At 45.7% G+C, this 23,412-nt stretch overlaps 1 protein-coding gene across 8 annotated transcripts in view; it reads right to left on the reverse strand.

Annotated features, from left to right (window-relative positions):
• Window positions 1–23,412, reverse strand: part of LSAMP (limbic system associated membrane protein) — a 1,000,415-nt gene that overhangs the window by 216,148 nt on the left and 760,855 nt on the right. Inside the window, exon 1 of one of the 8 annotated variants that reach the window (XM_018074664.2) lies at window positions 22,058–22,307. The exons of the other annotated variants lie outside the window; for them this stretch is intronic. Within the exon in view, the coding sequence (XP_017930153.1) occupies window positions 22,058–22,059 (2 nt within the window). The 5' untranslated portion in view covers window positions 22,060–22,307. Of the gene's footprint in view, window positions 1–22,057; window positions 22,308–23,412 lie in introns of those variants that run through there. 8 annotated transcript variants of the gene reach the window in all.

A 23,412-nucleotide genomic window follows, 5' to 3' on the forward strand; every position in this document is an offset into this window, starting at 1 on the left:
AAGAAAGAAACAGGTAGAGAAGAAAGACTAATGTCATAATATGTTGACGAATGTGAACCAACTCCTCAGACTATAATCTTTAATGGATTCCTGACCAATTTCTGCTCCTCCATTGGACTTGCAACCTGTACACCCAGTATGTGCACTTTGGGATGCTGGGCAGAGACCATGCTAGGGTCCTGGAGTACAAGATGACAGAGCAATGCCCCTCATTTTGGAAATGACAAAAGAAAAGACAAATCACCCTGAAGTCTAATATGAGTGACAAAAAAATGATGTTTCAGAGTGGGCAGAACTAACAGAGACAATTAAAGGGGAATACCAGAACTGCTTAAGATAGTACAAATGAAGACTTGATTATTAAAAAAAAAAAAAAAAAGGTATTTCCTGTCCCTGGTATAATCTTTCCTTCTGTTCTTTTTTTTTTCTCCTTTTTATTTTTTTTTAATGTGAATAAACCTATGCAATTTGACACATAACTGCACTTGTTCCTTTTCCCTTTTTGTTTCCAGGTTTTGATTTTAACTTGGGAATTTGGTGTGAACCTATTAAGGGATGTCTTCTTGTAGCAGTCCACCTGCTGGTTCTACAGATTCACATTTCATAACTGCTCTTCTTAGGCTGCTTCTTCCCCCAGAGAATCTGTGGTGGTACTGAGGTGATGATCAGGGAATATAAATTCCTCTGTGGAGGACTGCAAGTCAGATGTGGGACCTGCCAACATGGAATCCCTTTGCAATAACCTGGAGATCTGTTACAGTCCCATTTTGTACACAGTTTCATTATTACTCACATATTATCCAAGGACAGAGTTATCATCTTTTCTCTGCAAAATGCATGATGGGGCACTCAGGGTTCTCTTCTCCTCTCTAATAATGACCAAGTCTTTTCTGCAATCTCTATTTGTCCTGATTACTTCCTTAACTGACTCTCCCTGGGGCTACCTACTCTTGGTATGTAAAGAATTTATTATTATTGCTTGTGTTATCTTTGGCTATTTGGTCTTCAATTTTTTTCTTAATCTGTATTTTACATCTCAGTGCTCCATTTTATGTTCCATTCTATTAGCATCACTTGGATGGAATATCCAATTTTTAAAGGATTCTTTTTCTGACTTGAATAAACCAACACTTGGTACTTAAGTGCATGAGTTTTTCTTACCTTTTTGCTTCCAGGTTTTTATTTTGATTTTCACGTGGGGGTATGGTGCTACCTCCTGTGACTCTAATAAGGGATTTTTTTAAAGCACTTTCCCTGCTGGTTCTTTGGGTTTTAATTTCATAACTTTTTCCCTTCGGGTTGTTTCTGACTAAATTCCTTTTTTTTTTTTTAAGTTCCTTTTTTTGATGTTCTGTGCCACAGAATTTCCAGTTGCAATAAGAAAATGATAGACATCGCTTTATTAAGGTCATTTTCCCTCCTTATAACTGTCCTTTCACAGTCAGACTCTGACTGAAAGGCAAGGCCATACAAAGACACACCTCTTCCCATTCTTTCAGAGAGGGTTGGAATGAGACTTCCTTTACAACTTAGCAGAGAGGTTTTGCCACAGCAGGAGCAGATATGGTTTTAGCCAGAAACAGGCCAAAGTAAAATGGGGCTCAAGAAGCAAATATGGAAACTTCAGTTTGGGGCCTGGCTCCCCTGCTCCTCAGCACTTGCTGGTTTATCCCTAACAGAATGGAAATAACAGAGCAGCAGAAGCAATCCTCCTCACATGCTGCATCATCTCCCCTTGCTCCATTTGACTGAGGAGGTGCCTTTCCTGTACCATCCTTCCTTGCCTGGTAAAGGCCAAGCCACCTTCATGTGGCTTCAAGTACCAGTGCAACATGGACACATTTAAGTGTTCCTCTCCTGTCCTCAACTGATTCTGCATCTTCCTCTTGGAACAAAATAAAGGGAGTCAGGCCAGATGCCTCCTGATAGCCCAAGGAAGACAGAGCTAAGAGCCCTTCTCCTACCACTCTCAATGCCATTCACACTTCTTTCTCCAAGCCCAGTTCTCTCAGAAAGCAGGTTCCCTTGGCATATGATGTGCCTCTTCTGTACCACCATGAATCTGAGAAGAAAGTGCAACCCTTATACCAAATTCCATCTCTTTAACACAGAATACTTGGGTTTACGCTTTTTGTTCTGTCCTTAAGAGTCCAGGCCATTCAGACCTGAAGGAAAGGGTCACCTTCACATCCTGGAAGTGGACTCATGTGCCATGACTGGACAGAAGTCAGCTCCCTACAGTCATATCCACTTACTCAGCTCATCAAAGCTTTGCAAATATTCCACACCACAAGGATCCACTAAGGAAACAAGGGTGAAACTTGGATGAACAACCCAACCAATTGGACTTAGACTCACTGTGCATATTAGGAGTTAACAAACATCCATCAAGACTGAAACAGGTTCTAGTGGCATCTGTCTTGCAGAAAGGGATGGACTAAACAGTCTTTTCCTGTCTCTTCCACCCCTACAGTTTAATGATGCTCTGTTGCATCCCTTCAGGTGCCATATCCCAGTGAGTGGCTGGAGCTGACTTGTGGTTTAAAAAAACTCAGGCTGTTTTTAACTCAAGTGTGGCTTTTCTGTGGTAAGCTTGTTAAACAGACCAAAAAAAAAAAAAAAGAGAGAGAGAGAGAAAAAAACCCCACCAAACCCTTTGCAGCTGTCGTGAATGCTCACTGCCTCAGTGCCTCCAAACGCCACTTGGCTCCCATGCGTTGATGCATTAACTGTACTGGTAATTAATGCCGTTAGCTTTGTAATTAAAAAAAACAACTTTTTGCCTTTATACTCGGGGTGATAACGCTGCAAGTAAAAATTAATTAAAAAGAGATGAATTGCCTTCAGTTAAACGAAACGGAAAGAGAGGGAAAGGAGGGGGCACGGAGGGGAGGGGGTCATAGCGGTAGTGAAGAGAGAAGGAGGCGCGCAGGAGCCCTGCTAATGAAGCAAAATGATGCCGTCGGCATTTTTAAAGATTTTCCCCTTGGCTATGGTACCTTCTGTTGGGTTCTGGGTTAATGGAGCCTAAAGCTATACGTCTGGCAGGGAAACTCTGTGAGTCACCATCGCCCCATCTCTTTCATGAGGTCCACAAACACACCCGCCCATGTTTCTTCAAGTCCCTCCTCCTCCTCACCTTCCTACCCCCCACCTGGCTATGAGGGGTAATGGGCTGTGAAATTGGCTTTTCTATTATTATTAATTAGATCTGATGTCAGGCTTTTTGTTTTGGTTTGTGTCTTGCTTTTTTTTCCCTTGCTAAAGTAAGGAAAATACCAAGATGCCTGAAAGAGAGGGCAGACTTCTTACAAAGTTGATGCTGGGAGCCAGTCCTAGCAACTGCAACACACTTTTTGTAGAGGACTAGAGCCCCTCTCCCTCCTTTTAGCCAGATGACTTCCCTCTTCACTGCTTAACTCTTTCTATCCCTCATAAGAGTCCCATCTTCTTAGACAGACCTGAGAGCTAACTGAGCAGAAAGGATAAGAAATAACCTGTGTAAGAGACGAAGGAAGCCGCTGGCAGCAGCAGAAGCAGACAGCCTTGCTGAATGCAAGGGAAGAGAAACTGTACAAGGAGGAGAAATGGAAGCATTTCAGTAAGTCTTGGACAAGAGAGAAGAGCTTTCTTGGACAGACTCATGGCTCAGATCTAGTTGAAATCCATCTTTGGAAATTACTTTGAATTTTACCATTGTTATGCACGTCTCACTTCTTTACTCCTAATATACAGGAGTGTAGCAAATGAGAGAAGAAGAAATGAACAATCTGTCCAAACCTACAGGATCCAACTACCCTGTAGCACCCATTGCTTTTCAACCACTTCAGTTTGGGAACTTCAGAAGTTTCCCATGTATAGACTGCCTCACTGCAGACAGCAACCTCCTTTTCCATCCATCACGGCTCCCTAAGAGTAATACATGGATGCCCATTAGGACTGCTGGCTCTAGGTGACCAATAATAAATATCTTCTCTAGATGAGCTATCTACAAATACTTGTCTGTTCTAGAGTTAATATTAGAGAATTTAAGTGCCCTGGGTCAGGAAGAAATGTTACTAAGAGAGCAGCAGTGCCTGCAAAGTCTCATAAAACCTGAAAAAAGAGAGATCCTATGGCCTAAATTTAAAACTCCTGATTTGTAAAAAACTTCGCAGTTTTTCAAATCAGCACTGCCCGTCCATTCTCCTGTTTTCTCTCCAGAGCAGCTTGTCACCATGATGGCCAGTTTCAGACATTTGCAAACACACTAAGAAACCAAGTCCGTAGGACCAGCCCTCCCGCCTAGCCTCTGTAAGGTCAAAGAAATGTGGTTTGACAGCAAACCCGAGGCAGACAGACCCTGTGGTGAAACTCAAGAGCAAAGTCCTGACTGTTTGCCCTAAAAGCCTCTGCTCTCTTCAGGCTGGAATTCAGCTTGATTTTGAGCAGCAGGACCCACCTACACGCTGAAGAGGGGTAATGGATTTTGTTCCCATGTAACTTTCATCTCTTGACTCTGGACTTGTACCGACAAGACCCATTATGAAGATGCTACTGATTCTGCCATGGCTGATAGTGCTTTGCATGCCTGTGCACGACAGGAATGTACTCTCTTAAGAAACAGCAGCCACACCTGCCCCACACATGGGGGCAAGATGGATGAACACATATGTGTTGTCCCCACTTTTGAGAAGGATGCTAGGGCTGCCACGCAGAGAGAGTTGTGAGGACTGAGGAAGAGTGAGACCATCTCCCCTCCATGAAAGCTCTTCCCTCCTGTTTTATGTTCTCTTAGCTCTGAGTGTGATGTGGCCCCTGTGTGAAGAAAAGATGGACAGGTGACATGTCCTCCCTTAAATATTTCAGAGCTAGAGAGTACTATAGCCCTAGTCTAACATCTGCTGGATCTGGCTCCTGCAGGCATCAGGGCAGTTCTGGAGCGCACACTGTGCCACCCTGGAAACTCCCTTCCGATCCAGTTCAACATTGCTCAGTTTCTATAACTACAAAATAGGGATAATGACACTCCTTCTTCTTATGTAGGACACTGAGGGTTCTGGTGAAAAGCAACACAGCAGAGCAAGTCTTCGGCAACCTGGAGAATTCAGTGCAAACCCTGGTTCTGCTCTGGACTCTCTGTCTCAGTCTCCCTGCCTGTGAAAGCAGGATGGTAGCACCTGCTTTGCAAAAGTGAGACTGGATTATTTATTGACAAGGTGGAGCCACTACCTTAAGCTGAAGTCATCCTGGTGTAAAGTTATTGAATCAACTGTGTGAAACCAGGAGTAACTTTGGCCCTTCATCAGAGCTGAGGTGTTGCCTTGACCTTTGCAGCCTATTCAGGCTGTTCCCTTCGGCTTCCTTCAGAATTCCAGGTGAGACCTTAGCCTGGCTGACAGCTTTGAAAGGACAGTCAAGCAAGCAGAGCAGATCCATGAAGGGGTGGTAAGTGAGAGCTAAGAACATTATTACTGACCTTTTAAATGGGACTTTACAGATGTGGTTTGGCTGAACACATACCTGGGGCCTGACTGCTGCAGTGCCACAAACTTCTCTCAAGTTACTTCTGAGGTGCTGTGGTATAAACAAGAAGCCAACACCTTCCCCCCAGTATGCACCACTGAATCTACATGAGCTGGAAGGAGATGGGCATGTGCAGCACAAAAGGGGATTTACAGACATCATGTAAGAAAGCAGGGAAGGAGGATGTTGAAGCAAAGGGTGGGGTTTGGAGTATAAAGAGTCTGTATGAAAGGGCAGCTCTTTTCACTGGAATAAATCTCTCACGTGATGGTGACATTCTCCCCTACAGTTCAGATGAGTTTCATTTTTCAGTGCTAAAGGAAATAAATAAAGTAAGAGTGATGCTTTTCTAACTGCCATGGTAAATCAGGCATCACTTCATTACAACCAATGGACTTCCACCAGTGGAGAGTTGATGCGAAAGAGATGACCATTAACCCCAGAGTATGTAACCTCCCAGCTATCTCCACGATCTGAAAATCAGCTGTTCTTTTCTGGCTCTTAGAGAAACCCCAGGAAGAAAGAGCCTACAGTGAGACAATAGCTGCTGAGGCATGACGCAAATTAGACGCCAGTCTCACTTCTCCGTAGCTGTGTCAGCTCCTGCAAAGCTAAGCATAAGACACTAACAAACCCTGGGGAGAAAGGATATTGAGCCAAACCTAGTCCCAGTTCTAACGTAGCCTTAGCATAGAGGGAATGAAGTGGATGAGGAAACAGGGATGAGGAAAATATCTGCTGTCTCCTGGTATTCCAGTGATAGGTTACAGGTCCCAGGCCAGCCAGCCCTGAGTTTGCTTAGACAAAAACTTACGTCCAAGGTATCCCTGCAAGGAGAGCCTTTAACCCCCTCATCATTAGGGGTATCAAGTGACGCGTGACTGGAGCTGAGGACAGAGCTCCTTAAATGAATAACCCAGACTTTTGCTGATGGCAGACATCTGTCACATTCCACAGGTGAACCACAGAAATTTTTCTCAGTAAAGCAAATGGTTGCTGGAGTAGTTCAGGGTCTGCCATCATTCCGTAGCATGGAAAGATATTATCAGTGAACAGAATTCTAAACACCACTGCCTGGAGAAATCTCCTCCTTCTACACATGCTGGTGAGCTGGACCTGTGCAGGCAACCAAGTTTCCCTCTTCCTGAGCACTTGCAGAGCACCAGCAAGCATCTCATCCACTCCACAGACACGAGCAAGCTGGCTGCAGTGCCAGACTGCTGTGGGGCAGCTTAAACACCATTCCTGCCTCAGGGATTTAATGGCTGATGCTTAGAAGACATTGAATATCATTTGCAGGGCCTTCCAGTTCTGCTGCAAGTTTCCAAGCCCCTGTGGGGAACAGACCTCAGTGGTCTCATAAATGCTGCCACTTCGGACTAAACACTGCAGCTGCTTAGAAATGGGAAACACTGAGGGAGATGAAAGAGGCCGCTTTATTTAATTTAGGACCATTGGGAAACACTAAGGAAGAGAGAAAATAGTTCTTTGCATTAAAATTTTGCAAAGTACTGAGGCTACACACATTGAGAGCCATCTTATGGCTATGTGGTCAGGACCTCTGCAGCTCACCATGAAGCTGCTCTCCCTGCAACACAGCAGCAGCTGATCCCTTGCTGGGACCTTGGCTTAGTGCTGAGTGAGAGAAAAATCAACACCTGCTGCGCAGCCACCAGCACCCTTGGGTTTGCATTACAGATCTGCCACCCAAACATGCCACCAGCCTAACACTGTTTAGACCGGAGGAGATCGTTGCTCTAGGAGGTGCATCTCCCGGGAACCCAGGAGCCAACATGCTGCTGGCTCTGCTTCCAAGCCAGCAGCAATAAACAGAAGATGATGCTTTAAGGGACAACAAATTCATTCTGGTTTTCATCTGGTACTAAATACTTAAGCTTCCACCTGCCTGAATCCTCTTCCATCCTTGCCAGGAAGCTGCTGGAGAGGAAACTAAAAAGAGGAAGATGAAGCAAAATAAAGCAAACTGCCAGGGAAAAATGTCCAAAAAGCTAGCCCAGAGGACAGGGGAGAATCGAGGTCTCCACAGATGAGTGCTTTTAATTAGGAAGAGGGCTGAACAGCAAGGAGCTTATGCTAATGAGTAGTCTCTTTTAATCAGCTTATATTTTAAAAAAAGCATTTTTTAACAGTCAAAATAGTTCTGAAAAATGGTAATCATCAGAAACACGTTAGCATGGAGAGGGTGGGCCAGCAAGCTGGAATGATGGAGACTGCTGACAGAAGGGGACAGCATTGTCATGCGAGGCGATGCAGGGATGAGTGGGAGGGCTTCTAGGCCACCACCCTGGAACCACTCCTGCCTCTGACATCCCTGAGCTGTGAATCTTCCCTTTCCTTGCTGGTCTAATTAATCCTTTCTCTCCCCCACATGTTTATCAGTCTCCCCCTCTTCCCTCCTGTCGGTGAGTCCTCTCTGCACACAGAGACGTCCTTGCTCTTCGCTTGTCTCTTTATGTCCCCACCTTTCCTCCTACGTGCACCTCCAAGTACTACCCTGCAGATGGGTGGTGCAGAGGTCCTTCTCCTGCTAGTGCTACAAATCCTGCCACGTTGCAGTCTCCACTTATTGTCTGGAGAGTGTATTTACTATGTGCCCACTCCCCAAAATCCTCAGGAGAAACTGAGCCTTTGCAGTCCATGCCTGAGGTGTCTGAGTTGAGTCTGTGGATGATTCCTCCCAAACAGTGAATGCCTTTACTCTTGGCCAGCCGTGCTGGAGTTGGGTACATATTTGCATGCAGTGGGGTGCAGAGAAATACCCCTCTCCTTACAACTTCTTTCTTTTGGCATCCTGTTCTCTCTTCTGAAAAGGGACACTCTACCAGAAATGTGCAGGATTCCCAGCATCTATTTGCCCTCACTGTGTCCTGCCCACATGAGTCTTTGTAACAGCCCGCCCGCTTCTCCAAATGGTACAACACCCACCAATATTTCAAGTAGATGTTACCAAGTGAAATGAACGCCCGTATGCAGTATCCTATTTTGTCTGAGGAAACAGGTCCAGGCATGTAAAGCCATCTGCTCCTGTAGGGTTGCCATCCTCATATTTCTCTGTACTGTGTGCAATAAAGAATGCTACCAGACATCATTCTTAAGCTCACAACAACCTTGGGGCAGAAAACAAGAGCGGGAGGCAGCGCATCCAACATGCCACATATGGCGGAGTGAAAGGAGAGAGACAGAGAAAATATACACCGAAGGATGGATAGAGCAATAGGTTGCCAGTTGCTTTCACGGACAGTAAAAGGTGTTGTGATTCTCCTGTCTGAATCCTAAATGTTTTTCCAAGATTCCTGCAGTAAAGTATAACACCAATTCAGTCATGTCTTCTCCTCTCCCATCTTAAATACAGACTGGAGCCTCTACAGCTGTCCCTCTTCCATACATGAAGGGCTGGCTTTGATCAACCACTTATGACCATACAAAGACTTCTTGATGCCATCAGGTTCAGCTTATGTATGGCCAAAGCCCAGACACACGAGGTAAGTCTCTTTCCAACTGAGCAAATGCCACTCGGTGGCGAGGCAGCTACTCAGCACAGCTTAAGTACCAGGGTCTTGGCTCTGCTCACCCTCTCCAGTTTCTCAGATGCAGGTTCCCAATTGATGAGACCTAAGGGCGTCCAACTGACCAACATAGTTATGCTTCAAAGAGCTCCCACCTCTCTGGGAATCAAGTTTATGGGCTGCAAATCTCACAACAGTGAAGGATCAGGGTAGGTTTATAACTCTAGTTTTACAGGATGAGTCCTATGAGAAAACAAGCAAATATGGTTTTGACCCACTCGTAAAAGACACTGCCTTTCCAAACAATCACTGTACCAATGTGCATGGCATTAGCATAATAATTTGGTGTCAAAGCCTGAGGCCGTCGATGCATATTTGTGCATGGCATATCATCTTCCCATGTAATCCCTTGCTCTACTTTCTCGCCCCTGTGTTTGAGGGCAGGCATTCCTTTGGTGAAAGGAAGCAACTGTAAAGCTGATTATTTTAAAGCTGCATCTGTAAATTCTGGTGTTCAAGACTAGGCTAAGAAAAAGCAACATCTTGGGACATGACCTGATCAGATCTCAAGGGCAAGTTCGTACAGACCTACGGTAACAACCTGAGCCAGGAGACAGCCAAAGAAAATGGCATTTTGTACCATTGGACTATGTTCCTCCACTGAGGCCATGACAGTGCTGATCCCCCTTCTGATGTGAGGGGCATGTGATTAAAGGACACGAGGAGCTGCAGAAGTGAGGGAGATAACCGCAGTGTAAAACCAATGCTATGATCCCTGAGACCATTAAGGATTCCATATCACGTTGCATTTTTCTCCTTCACAACATTTTTGAACTCGCATCAATTTTCCATACCGTATTAGATGCATTAGTAGTAATGGCTATTTATAGAGCTGTATGTTTGGATCAGGCTGCTGTACAAGAAGAAAAAGAAGACCGTCATGCTGAAAGGCTACAAATCTAAAGAGAGAACTAAATGCCGGGGCATATAAGGTTAAACATCCTAAATAGCTGCCTCCCACTGATAGGTGAAGAGATTGTTATTAATCTAGTGTAGGGGTAGAAAGTGTTAAAATAAATGTTAAAATAAATTACATGGTAAAATAGATTACACAAACTGAGCACATTAATATGCACTAATAGAGATTGTTGCTAAAACAGGATTCTTTGTTCTGGAGCAAAATGCCTCAGTATTATAAGCAGGCCAAAACAAAAGTCTCCTGCTGCTGTAGTGAAAGCTGGACTGGGATTATAAACAGGATTTTCAAAGCAAAGTTGTGCCTTTCCAACAGAACTGTGCTGCCGAGAACCAGTTGGACTGGTGTCCCAAGGCTGAGCTGCTCTGCACTTTGAATGGATGGACAAAAGCATCATGTTGAGATATCCTCTCCTGTATTATCTGATGGGAGTGCATGCGCCTGCTGTCTGCCTCAGGCAATGGTGCAGGCTGAGCGTAAAGCAGCACCATCTGTTTTGGGTTGCCAGCTTGTGCCCCAGCACTGGAACAGGGGGTCTGCGTGCACCAGGGAGGGAAAGGCAACCTCTTTGCTTCCTACAGTATGGGGAATCAGCAGCTGTACTCTAAGCCAGCAGCAAAGAAACATCCTCTGAAAGCAAATTAAGCTGTGGTACTTCGTTGGCAGTGGCAGCGCACATCCCCCTGCAACTGCCTCAGCTCTGGGTTCCAGTCTGGGCAGACCATATGCAGGGGCACCCGGTGCCTACAGGTCCATCTGGCCTTTGGCCTCTCTGCTGAAGTGCTGGCAAAGGTCACAGCTGGGCTCCAGGTAAAGAGGTGGACCAGGAGAGGACAACTCACACTGGGATCTGAACTGAAAGCCACCTATCAAGAACCAAAGAGTAAGACACTAGGAAGGCTGAAGGGTCCAATGAACTGCATCAATGCTGGTGCTTAAGGTCGAAATACAAGAGAGTCAAGAGTGAATCCAGCTTCCTACTGCTCCATGCCCCCAGAGAGAGAGAGAGAGAGAGAGAGAGAGAGAGAGAGCTGTGAAGGCTAAGTCTGATGCTTCTAGCTGTCACCATTAAACCTGGTGCAGTGGGTCAAGTAGGAGCACAGCAACATGAATGATGCTATAAAGTTATATTTCTGAACATTTAAAGTGTGTAAACACTAAGTTTCTTCTTCTAGAGTGAAGGAAAGTGACCTTGCATAATATAAAACAAAGATGACACTGATGCACATAACCACGCGTTCCTGTAACCAAACGCAAAGGTCTCTCAGTCTTCTCAGCAGCCTCCCCTTCCTCTGACTACCAATTAGCCAACCTTACAAGGTCTGCTCCGTTCCCTAATAGTTCCTTTCTCCTTACTCCACCCCACATGCTTGTGTGAGATCTAAGCAGAGAATTAACAAGGTGCCTGCTGCAAAACAAGCAGGGATTCTGGCTGTGCTGCTGTACCACTGAACAAATAGTTTCAGTGATAAATAAATAAAGCTATTCACAAAGAATCCTCACATCAGTTTAGATGGGCTTTCACCATGTCGACAAACCTGCCTCTGTTCCAGATACTTGGAAACACAGCTATTAGCCTTCTCCTCTATTTCTCCATTTTAGATAAGTAGGAAATGCCATTTATTTGTTAAAATTTTATAACTCAAAGCTCACGTCTCCTTCTTCTGCCTTTAAAAGCACCCAGCCCTTGGTTGAGAAATGACCAGCTGCAGGCAGGCCGAACAGGCCAATGTTCATTAAATGTCTTATTCAACTCCAAACCTCATGAATTGTTTAATGTACAACAGAGACAAAAGCCTTATTTTTTTCGTGTGTCAGCTCTTGTTAAGCGGCTCCCTGCCCATCTTGCTGCTGGCTATAAACAGGATTAACAATCCCCGTAGTTAGACGCAGGGAATGTGTGCATACTTCACAAGCTGGTAAACACGTGCAGAGGACAGGGTGGCACACCCCCTACACAGCCCCACGCGTGTGTTCCCAACTAGGTGCAGCCCCCCACATGTCAGCCCTGCCAAGATGATTTACTCCCCGGGGAAGGTAGACATACAAATCCAGGCACGCCAGCATGGAGAGCCTAGGGTGCCTGCACATGGCAGGTGACAAACACATCCATCCCAAGAGCTGCATATTGCTCATCAGCATGGATCGCTTCTCTCCAGCAATATACGCAGGAAGGAAAAAGCACTAGCTCTCCTAGGGAGGAAGATGTGCTCTCCGGTTGACTGACTGCTTTTCCCAGCCCTCGTGCTGCACGTCCAGCATTAGACAGCTTTAACCTGACTTTTGTAGGGAAGCCTACCAGGTGCTGGGCACCACATTGCAGAGGGGGGCCCTCAAGAGGCGGCGCATGCCAGACACTTCTGGAAATACAGCCAGCACCTCCCATTTCTCCTCTCCTCCCCTGCCTGAGCACATGTGCCAACCCTGTGAGCTCGCATGCATTCAGGCAGAGAGGCAAGCACACAGACGAGCACGGCATCTGGCTTCCTGCGAGATCCCCTCGAGGTCCACACCTTCAGCCTGGAAGCATGAACCCCAATCCACCAGCTCCAAGAACACCTCAGCCCCGTTGGTCGGCTGCCCAGAAGGCTGCCAGCCACCCTGACTGAAGGGAGGAAAGGATGAGGAAGATTTGGCAGCCCCAGATTGGCTGTACCAATGTCCAGTTTCTGGTGGGGTTCTCATGGTTTCCTCTCCATCCCCAGCAGCAGTGGGGCCTGGGAGCATTTCCATTTTGAAGCTGTAGACTTCAAAATGCCAACCAGCTTGGTGGGGTGACATCACAGCCCCAGCCTAGTGGAGAACTAGCAGCATGGAGAGAAGGGAGAGCAGGAGGGACAGTAGGATGTCCTTAGGCATGACAAACTGACCAGGGACAGTGCAGGGGCAGCCTCTTCACGTGCAGCACAGGAGGATGAACGTGTCTGGAATGCAGCTTGCTGTCGGGGAAGGGGATATGCCAAGTTGTCCTTTCTCCCTGCCCAACCCCACAGAGACAGAAATTATATCCACAGGGAGTGGATGCTATGCTCTGGAAAATGCCATCTGGAGAACATTACTGGGCTTCCTGGACAGACATCACAGAACTCTGCAAAACCTGGAGCTAAATGGCACTTGAAACTCACGTCAAATGGTTCCTTAAGAGGCAATAGCTTGCAGGGCTATTGCTAAGGGTTTTTTCCTCATTGAAATCAGGAGGAAGCTGTACTGCTGACCAAACCCACTTATGAGTAGTGAGAAAATGAAAGTGTCTAATGAAAGCTAGCATTTTTGTGATAGCAAGGGAAATATCCATCTCTCATGCTTATTTGTTATTTGGGATTATTGATGTATTTTCTGGCAGCAAACAATCTTTTCCTGACACATTAAACATATTGTGAATATTGCAGTCAGCTGTAAAATCCACCATTCCCTCCTACATACCACCGGACTGTAACATCCGCATTGCTAACAAAATCAGTACAACACAAACCGCATATACGGTGGAAACACTGGAAAATGTGCAGGCATGTGTATGAACCAAGGCTGAGCTTATGTGAGGAGCTGCAGAATGCAGACCAGCACCACCAGTGTTTCCCGGTGCAGCTCATGGCCTGCATGATGTGCTGAGAGGCTGGGGAAGCAACACAGTTAGACTGAGATAGCACCTACTTTGAGTGGGCCACTCAAAGATTTTGCTCGGTAAAACAATGTGTGATTTATCCAACTTGACTCAGTTAACTAAGGGCCAGGAAAAATCAAAGCCTATGGCTTGGACAATAGCTGGCAGCACAAAATGCAAATTTCCTCATCCAACAGATCTCTTAAAATTTACCTTTGACAGAAACACTCATAGTAGCAATTTCCTCTTTGTAGTATTTGCTCCACCCAAGCTGCCTTGCCTGCAGAGAGGAATGGCAGAAGGATTGCAAACATCAAGTCCAGATTTTATTTTGAATCAGAGCAAAATAATTGCAAAACTCCCTCCATCCCATTTTGGCGATACCTCAGCCGTCTTAGGGACCATCCGTCATGGTCTTGGCATTCTCCGTGGCTGTGCCTTTCTGCCACCCTTCCTCATGCCCCCGTCTCCACCCATCACGCATGTTTCCTCAGCTCCACAAGAGTGATTACCTTCTTCGCATCCTCTCTGTCCAAACAGTCCCAATCTATCCCAGCCCCACGACCATGTCATTTTTTGCTCCATCTAGCCTTCAACATACTCCAGGAGCGTGCGACACAAATGGCTTTACCCCCTCCCAAGTGACATGAACCACATCCATGCGAGTGCAATAAATATATTGCCAGGGCTGTATGCATCCCCCTCATGCTATACAGTAATGTTGCAGCTCCATCCATTTCCACCACTCCTTACGGCTGTGTCTCACAAAGCCTTGCTCACGCAAGTAATCCCATTAAACTCAATGGGCTAGTTGCCTAAGCACAGGTTTACAGGATCATGCTCTTAAAGGCTAAGCTCTTCAGTGAAGGAACCTGAGGAGTCCCTTGTAAATTGCCCACAAAGCCCTACAGCCACTGCTGGCCTGCCGAAACCTCGTGTTATTTGCAGGAGATCAAAGTCCTGTCAGGTCATGTTGACTTCTATTAACGGAAGCCAAGATGCTCAGCTGCACTCCAAGGTGTCAGGCCTGCAAATAATGAACTCTTACTGATGTGTTTCACCTGTGGGTTTTCCGGGGACCTGTCAATTGGCACGGATCAGAATTCAGAAGAAAGTCTGATTTGCCCAACACCCTGAGGACACCAAGTTTTCCTGTTTTGCCCAGCTATGACCACAGCGTCAACATAGGCTCAGTTCTCAGGACAAAGGTCTTTTGGTTACACTGGGGCTGGAACAGACACGTTGGAAGGTGCCTGCCTGGCTATGCTTCCTTCTCTTTTAAAAGGTTTTTGCACCAACATAGGCCTTTTCAGATGACAGAAAAATGTGGGGAAATGGGAACAGAGTGTGCACGCTATTCATATTGAAGAAGGTCTGGTATAATAGTATAATTAATAAACCTTCGCAGACCTCTATTAATAGCTCCTGGAACCTGAGCAAGGAATGCAGGGATGGTTTTGCTAGGGCTCATTCTGCAAGGGTGAAAATCTTTTGCTTACTGTTTTCATATTTGTCATTGCCATGCTCCATCAAGCTTAGTGCTGTAAAGGCAGTAAAGGAAAGCAGGGGACCAGAGGAGAGAGGAGATGGGGAAATCCTGGCCTGTGGCTGAATGCATTTTGACGGCTTTACAAGCACAAAGGCTGGATGAAGTCATGTTGCAAAATTACTTGTCCATTCATGCATAGGGCTAAGAAGGAATCCTATACAACTAAATTAAATTTAAATTATCATATGCCAAATTTACATTAATATTCAGGGAAAAAGGATCATTTTTTTCAGGCAGTGCATTGATTTAGTTTTAAATACTAATAAATTCCTCCTGCCTCACTGGACACCAATGGCATATTCCCCCTTAGCTCCTGCCTTGTGTAACACTAGCCTTGCACTCTAAACATAGGGCTTGGCTTTGCAAGCCAAGAGGAAGCATCCCACAAAGGGCAGATAGAGCCTCGAAAGCAGCAGAGACCCCCCAGATGGAAGGCTTATTGAGGCAGATGTATTTCTCCTCTCCCCATTTTTTCCAGGCACGTCTTCCCTAAACCTCTCCTCCCTGCCATGAGGGTTGCCAGGGCTGTGCAGGGACCCAGACCAGCAGCACATAGCTGTGCAGCCCCCCGGGAGGGAGGGCTGGGAGGCTGCCACCAGTCTCTTGGCCCTCTCAGTTCAGCACCCCCTCTCCCCAGCAGTCCCTACAGGTTTCATTGCTGAATGTCTCAGCCCCTGGAGTACCACAGTAATTTGGCACTGATGCCTTAGTCACTTAATTATTCTTTACAAAGGAGCCTTTGAATTTCTTTTTCCCCACCTTGCCTTCTTTCCTCTCCCTCCCTTTTCCCTCTACACGTTTTGACTCAATAGTTTTCCTTGAAATTGTATAAACTTGCTGTTTATTTCTTGCCATCTAACATGCTGTGATCTATCTTTTATTGTTAATATTTTTTTTCTCTGCAGCGTCCCTGTTGCCTGTCTCTAAGTTCATTCTGTTCCCTCTTTCAAAAGCACTATATTTTTCCTCTCAGTATTTCTGCTTAGCTCTATTAACTTTTATTTATTTTTCTTTCACTCCTTCACCATGTTTCTTTTCTTAGGTGCTGTGCACCATCTGTATATCTGTTTCTGCCTCTCTCATGCTCCCGCAACTAGATTACTCTCTGACTGCCTTTGATCACCACAGCCCCTTGTCTCCTCTCCCCACATACTCCCTTCCCTAATAAGTGCTATTTAAAACTGGCCATGCCCCTTCTTGGGTTCCCCTCCTCTGGTTTCCAGCTGTTGCCTGTGAAAAATACCTGTGTAGGAGTGTTGACGTCATGAGCTCTGGCAAGCCAAAGCTGTTTAGAGCACCTCAGTCAAGAAGACTCAAGATGCAATAAGAGAAGATGAAGTCAGTGTATGATTTTTCCAAAGCATGAATATTCTTAATTCTGCATTTTCTGAGAGAGATAAAAAAAAAAAGAAGAAAAAAATCCCTCCTCCTCTTGACATCTCTTACCCGGTTTTGAACATCTCACTATGCAAACAAATTAGTTCCTCCTAATAAAGGTTAGAAAGCGAAAAATAAGCCTGAAAAGGGAAGTATAAAGTTACCCATAACTGAAGAATTAGAATCGATGCCTAAAAAGTAAAGGAAATTCTCCATCCAAAGAGAGATGTGCACCAAGGAATCACGACTCCTCTGTTCCCCAGTGCCTCGGCCATCTCCCCACACCACTGCTTCCCACAACAAGGGGAGCAGGAGAGCCCTCAATTACTGTCTTTTCAAAGCACTGTGAAAATAGATGTCAGGAGAGCATCCTGTGACTGCTGCTCCAGAGCTCTGGCCACCAGCTGCAGACTACGTGTAAAGGACAGAGGGAGGCAGCAGCAGGGCATTTGAGTGCAGAGGCCACTGTAGTGCGGGCTGCTGGGGAATAAAAATGGCCAAGAACCAGGCTGGAGCAAGCTGCTTTTTACAGCAAGCATCTGCAGCAATGTGGGCAGGTCACTCCCTGCCTCCCCAAGGGAGCAGGTCTTCTCCTGGATGGTCTGGACGCAGCCATCCCTGCTGCCTCCCTCTCCTGAAGTTGTGCCTGGACTCACTGGGGGAATATAGGTAGGGCTCGACCTGGCCTGAAGCATCTCTGTTCTGCCACATAGGCTTTGCTGCCCACTGTGTGTGTCCTCTCGCTGCAGATAGATCCTGTGGGGAGGAAGCAGGAGCTGCTCCAGAGCACACAAGCAACCTGATCCACACACATCTTGGAGAAAAAGCTTGCCAGCTGACAGGGCTGGTTATAGGCACCCACGTCTACCCAGCCCACAAACGGGAAACGAGGCACCAGCGAGAAATGAAGTTCATTTTCTTCTCCTTGCCTTTTCCAGAATCAGACTGAAACTCATCAGGGTCACAACTATATGGATTACAGCCAAGGAGAAAGGTTATTTATGTGCCTCTAAGAAATAAAAACAAAGTTGAGAAAAAAACAACCCAGCAACAGGCAGCAAAGTTGGAAGGAGAAATGCCATCCATGCATTCCAGGTTAACAGGACTGAACCCAAATCTTCTTCCAAATGTCAACAAGGTTTAAAACAGGACCCAGAGTGAAAACTGCATCTCAGACCCAGACACTCACTAATGCAACTCTGAATTGTAATATCCTTAAATCTCCCTGTGGGAAGGTATGTACAGTAGAATGGTAGGTAAAACTCGCACACCATTTTGGTTTCTTATCTCCCCTATTTTTTTAGACTACCTTCAACAAACTATGAATAGTTTCTGAATTTTACACCAGAGAATTTGAGAACGTGTTTGTAACTACACACATATGCATGTGTGTGCATGTACCTAGGCATGCTGATAATTCACATGCATCTACATCTATGAACATACATGTATTAAAAACCCAGAGGTTCTTTTGCCAGATGTACCTACAACATACTGGACTTCCCCTTGTCCCAATCTGCCCATTTGTGGTCCACAACACTTCACTGGTTCTGCACCTCATAGCATGCTCCAATATCCCATATTCTCATTATCCTCAGACTCACTGAGCCTGGCTGTCCCCCCTGGAGGCTGTTCAGCACAGAAATTTGTGCTTAGCTGAATTTTCACCATAGCTCTGCAATTCACCTTTACAAAAATAAACTCTCCTACGTGGAACTTTTGCAATCAGCAAAGAGACGAGAACAAACAAACAGAAAAACAGTCCCGTCAGCAATTCTGTAGCCATGTTAACCACTCACTGGGAGCTGGGGAAAAAAATGGCCACCATCCCAACGGCGGGCCCTGCGCTGATGCTCCTCTCCTGCTCAGCCGGCCCTCCCCTGTTTATCCGATCTAATGCAATAAAATGCGTAATTAATTTCTAAACGCTTCCGTTGAACGGTGCAATTTGTCAAGTCGAGTTGTTAATAGAATTAAGCTTTTTATCAGCGATTAGCAAAAGAAGGTAAAAAAAAAATTAATTACGGAATTGTATGCCTCCCTGCTTCAAAGCCAGGTTTGGGATTAAATGTTTGATAAAGGTTCCCTGGCACGTTATAAAACATTTAGTAAAAGCTGCTTTCCCCATGGTGTTTTCTGCAAAACAGCCTCTGTGCAAGAGGGGAGAGGCAGAGGGAGGAGGGTGCAGGCAGTAAGTATACTTGGTCACATGGAGGGGGGGGGCTGGCTTCAAATCGTGCAGAACTTATTGTATGGGAACACATTCCTGTATTGTATTCTGCTGGCACTACATCCTGCCTGCCTCGACTTCTCAAGCATCCTCTGTTGCTTGTACAGATAATCTATAGTGACAGGGGATTACAGGCAATACTGGTTATTTCTGCCTGTGTGTCAAGAGGTGGCCCAAGCCCTGTCCTCAATGGAAGGACTGTACTGCACCATGCAACGAGGAAGCACATATAACATGGGCTGGTTATGTTGTAGGAAGTTCCCCTTATAACCTTTCTCATTCTAGTAAATCTATACCTTATGAAGGGTTGACTATGTAGACCTACAGAGTACACCCAGAGACAAGCCAGCACTGCCCTCTGCAACATAGCTAGTGCTGGATCAGCACTAAACCTGCATGCTTTGCACCACAGTGAGGAAAGATGAACAGAGCAGAGATGGGGCTGAAGAAGCACCATCTCCACAGCACAGGAAGGAGTCACAGCATCATCCTTTTCCAGCGAGTCTGCCTGCACAGACAGGAGCTGAGAAGAACTGGCAACCCAAGCAAACTACCTTCTCTGGACCTTGTGCCACTTATTACTGATGACAGAAATACTGCAATCTCCCTCTTTCTTGCAAATTATACTGTCTGTTTACACCTGACTTCCACAGACAATAGTGAAAAAGTGTGCCTGAGGGACCTTGTTTTGGAACACAGTCTAGCCCAGGCGTTTCCCTGCCAAGCCCCAACTCTGTGGCACTCTTCCAAAACGTATATATTCAGTTTCTCCATGGATCCACCTCAGGTTTACCAGCAGCAGACCCATCCAAGAGACAGCTTGTCACCCTTGCAAGGACAGACGGGGAAATATCATTGTGGGACATTTGGAAACTTTGTTAAGCAAGAGGGGGGCAGAGCACCCTGATGATGTGCTAGGGGATTTTTTGGGGAAGCTCATCTGCACAGGAGGATGAAATGCAGCAGCAGTGGGTGGCAAGGGCGCAGGCAGAGCTGTCAAGAGAAGTGCTGGGTGAGGAGATCTGGGAGGCTGCAGGGCAGGCAGAGAGAGCTGCATCAACAGAGCTTTAAGGCACGATACAGAATTAAACACTGACAACAGTTATGTTTCCGTGCACACCAGCTTAATTAGCAGCACGAAGCTTTCTGACACCTCCATTTCACGCTGTCTTTATAGTAAGTTTCTCAACAGGCAGAATTTCTGGCAGCTCAGCACATGCTCTGTGCAATGGCTATGCAACTAGCAGGAAGGAAATGAGGAGGAGGTGAAATCTTTAATCTGATTCCTGATCCTACTGGCAAGATAAAGTTACAAAGCTAATGGCACATTTAAGTACCTCAGATCCCCACAATGAGACAGGAAGGGAACTGTGAGATGCTCTTGAGCAGCCTCCCCACCCCACATCATCAGCTCAGCCCCTGTTTTCTACTCCTAATAGAACTGACCTCGGTGAGGATGGATGTGAAGTGCCCAGGACAGACTTCTCACTCTAATGCTTGTATGTGTTAGCAGCCCTGATCTGAGGAGGAGCAATTACTGACAGAGCTAGAAAGGACTGTAGTGTTGGTGGACTACAGCCAAGACATAGAAGACTAGTCGAGCATGGGGTTCAGCTCTTACAGTACACATCTATTTAAATGCAACTCACAGTTCAGTGTCTATTTCCTTTTAGATACCCATCAGCTATCTAGGATTTTGATTGGGATTTTTTTGTTTGTGTGTTATTCGACCTCAATTATCACATGCTCAGTCACTTACTGTTCACCCCTTGAACCAGATTTGTCAATTCCTCTTCTACCTCTCTCCTAGCTGTTCCCTTCCTTCAAAAGCTGGTAGATTGTTATCATTCTTGTCCCGTCTTAAGTTGCCACTTAGCCAACCTCGCCATATTTAGCTCCTTTAATCTTCTTCCCTAATAAGTCAATCCTTCAGCCCTTTAATCATGCTAGCTGTGCTTCTCCAGATTCTCTATGATTCGTCTGCATCTTCCTGGTGTTGAGGTGCCTGGAAGGCAAAATAGGCTTGTGAGCTGTGCTGAACAAGCCATTTTCTGAGGACATGAGGGCAAGAGGCCACAGCCCAAATTCTGTAGGGTTTGTTTCTTCTCCCCCCACTGCTGTGCCTATTGCATTATCCCCCAAAGATCTTAGAGGACAGGTCTCCTTGACAAAGCTGCAGTTAAAGCTGCTGGTTGTTAAAGCCTAGTTTTCCTTTCACCTGCTCCACACTGATGTGGGTGGGTGGCAGTTATTTGCCCTATTTTCCATGAGAAAACCAGCCAGCAAGCCCTTTCTTGACCTGTATCTTTCCATTTGGAAGAGCTCCATTGAGGGTTGCAAAAGGGTTCTGCAAGGAAAAAGGCAGACCCATCATTCTCCCCTTCTAAGTCCTTGTGCATTCCGCTCATATGGCATGAGTGTCATGCTGAAATGTCATTGGTTTGGGGTCTTGATATGGAAACTCATGAGTGTTGTGAAAAGTAGGAAACAGAAAAAGAATTGGAAGCTTCAAGCTGGACACTGGCCTTTTGAGTCAGCTTGTGAAAATCCTTCCCCTCCTCTGCAGTTCTGTTCCATCGAAGTGGAGTGGTATTTACTTCCTTTCCCATTCAAATTCTCAAGCACTGAGAAATGTATTCAGGTTTTGCTTAATAGCTCCACATACCAGAATAATTCGATTCACAGATTTCTGCCAAATGTAGCCAGCATTTTGATTCAAAGCTGCTAAGTGGTTTTATTTCATTTCTGCTTCCATCAAAAGAACCCCACAACCAAGTTCAAGTATACTCAACAATCCTGAGTTCCCTTACTTAAACTGACATTGTTCTCAAGGAGATATCCTAGACAATACCCTATTTTGCTTTTCTTTAAGCCTCTATCTAAATTCTTTCACAGCAGTAAACACATGTTGCAAGTGTCTCTACATGAAAGCTTATTATTCTCATTAGTAAAAGAAAAAGTGCTTGCAGAGGCAATAGACAATTTGGGAAGTGAATGCAAAAGTGTCTTCCCCCAGGGAAGTTTCATTGTCAGGCCCCTGGAGCCCTCTCTGCCAAGCAGACGGATATGCCAGCCTGTACACATAACAAGGACAGAACTATATTTTGGTGTTGATTTATACTGGAAAACATACTAGTGTGTGTCACATTGATTTAAACTAAATTATCAAAAAGAGAATAAATAAATAAATAATCGCTACCCTGACAGCTCTGCGTGGGAGGTCTCTGCCCATTGTCATTTAAACTTGGTAGTACGCTCACATAGGTGCACAGCTTAGCAAAACGTGACTCACATTCACATGGGTTGGATGCTCCTCAGCCCAGAGCTCTCTCTGTAGCAGTGAGAGGGAAGAACAGGATGCAGAAACCTGTATGGAGTTCAACTCCCTATTCTACTAATGACCTCCTCTGGGGGATGGGGCAACACTCACTGGCCCGCTACAGCATGCCTGAAAGCCCAGTGAAGACAGTCTCCAAGGAAGTCTCACCATGGAAGGAACAAGCTGCTGCATCTGTATGTCACAGTGATGTGCCATGTGAAGATTCTAGCGTTGCCTCGTGAGTGTGGAATGATTCCCAAGAGAACGAGGGCTGCGTCTGAGCTCACAAGTGCCTCTGTGACATCACTACAGTGCTTCCCAATGGGACGTGAGAGCAGCCAGGTTCCAACTCAGTGAGGAAACCAGCTGCCTTCTTCCCCAGGGATGCCAGAATGGGGGATACAACAAAAATCAAGGATTTGCTCAAATGCCAATGCCACTGATCAGATGAAAACCACAAAAAAAAAGAGAAAAAAATCCTCTTCCAAAATAATCTTTTGGCATTTCTGTCCTTTTATTTTGGGTAAGCAATTTTTATGCCTTGGCTATTGAACACCCAATCATTTTGCAAAGCAGTTCTAGTAGCCAGTTTCAGGACTACAAAAAAAAAAAAAAAAAAAAAAGTGGGTGTTCAATCCATGTCACTTCAAATATTTAGGACATGATTTCAGCTCAAATCACGTAAGGTTTTTTCCCTCAAAAGCCCTTTCCCTAGCAGCTGGGGAGGGCCAAGGGTGGCTGAAAGAAGCTCTAATCAAATGTTTCAAGAGAAGCTGGCTGATAGGCACCGTGGTACAATTTGTAGCTGGCTGGATGCAGGTACTGTAGTTTTGCAATCATGCCAGCTATCAATCAAGCTCTATTCTATTGGTCTTTTATGTCTTGTACTCCAAATTCCAAGCTGAGCATCGTCAATGGAAGAAAGTATTCTGATAATTGCAGATGATTCTTCCACTGGATGCTTTCATGTATCATAACACATTTGGGCAGGAATGACAGTCTTGGGATAAAATATATCCAGGGCTAGGAGAGTGGGGCAGAGGGAGGTACTGGCCCAGATGGAAGGGAGGTCCAGGAGAGCAGGAAGGATGCAAAGAACTGGTCTCACCCTCAGAGTTGCCCAACAACAGGAAAGTGAGCCACCACCACAACAACCTAAGCTCAGTGGCACGTAAAGGCTCTGCAACATTTTGTTCAGCTCCCATGCCCACCTGTGTAGGGTTCCATGGATACTCAGTGTCCCCTGCCCTCTTGTACACAGTACAAGCCAGTGACAGGAGATGCGACGCTTCATTTTTTCAATCAACCTTTGTTAAACTGCCTCCTAG

This window comes from Manacus vitellinus, unplaced genomic scaffold (assembly GCF_001715985.3).
Source record: "Manacus vitellinus isolate BGI_N305 unplaced genomic scaffold, ASM171598v3 scaffold_28_pilon, whole genome shotgun sequence".
Lineage (NCBI taxonomy): Eukaryota > Metazoa > Chordata > Aves > Passeriformes > Pipridae > Manacus > Manacus vitellinus.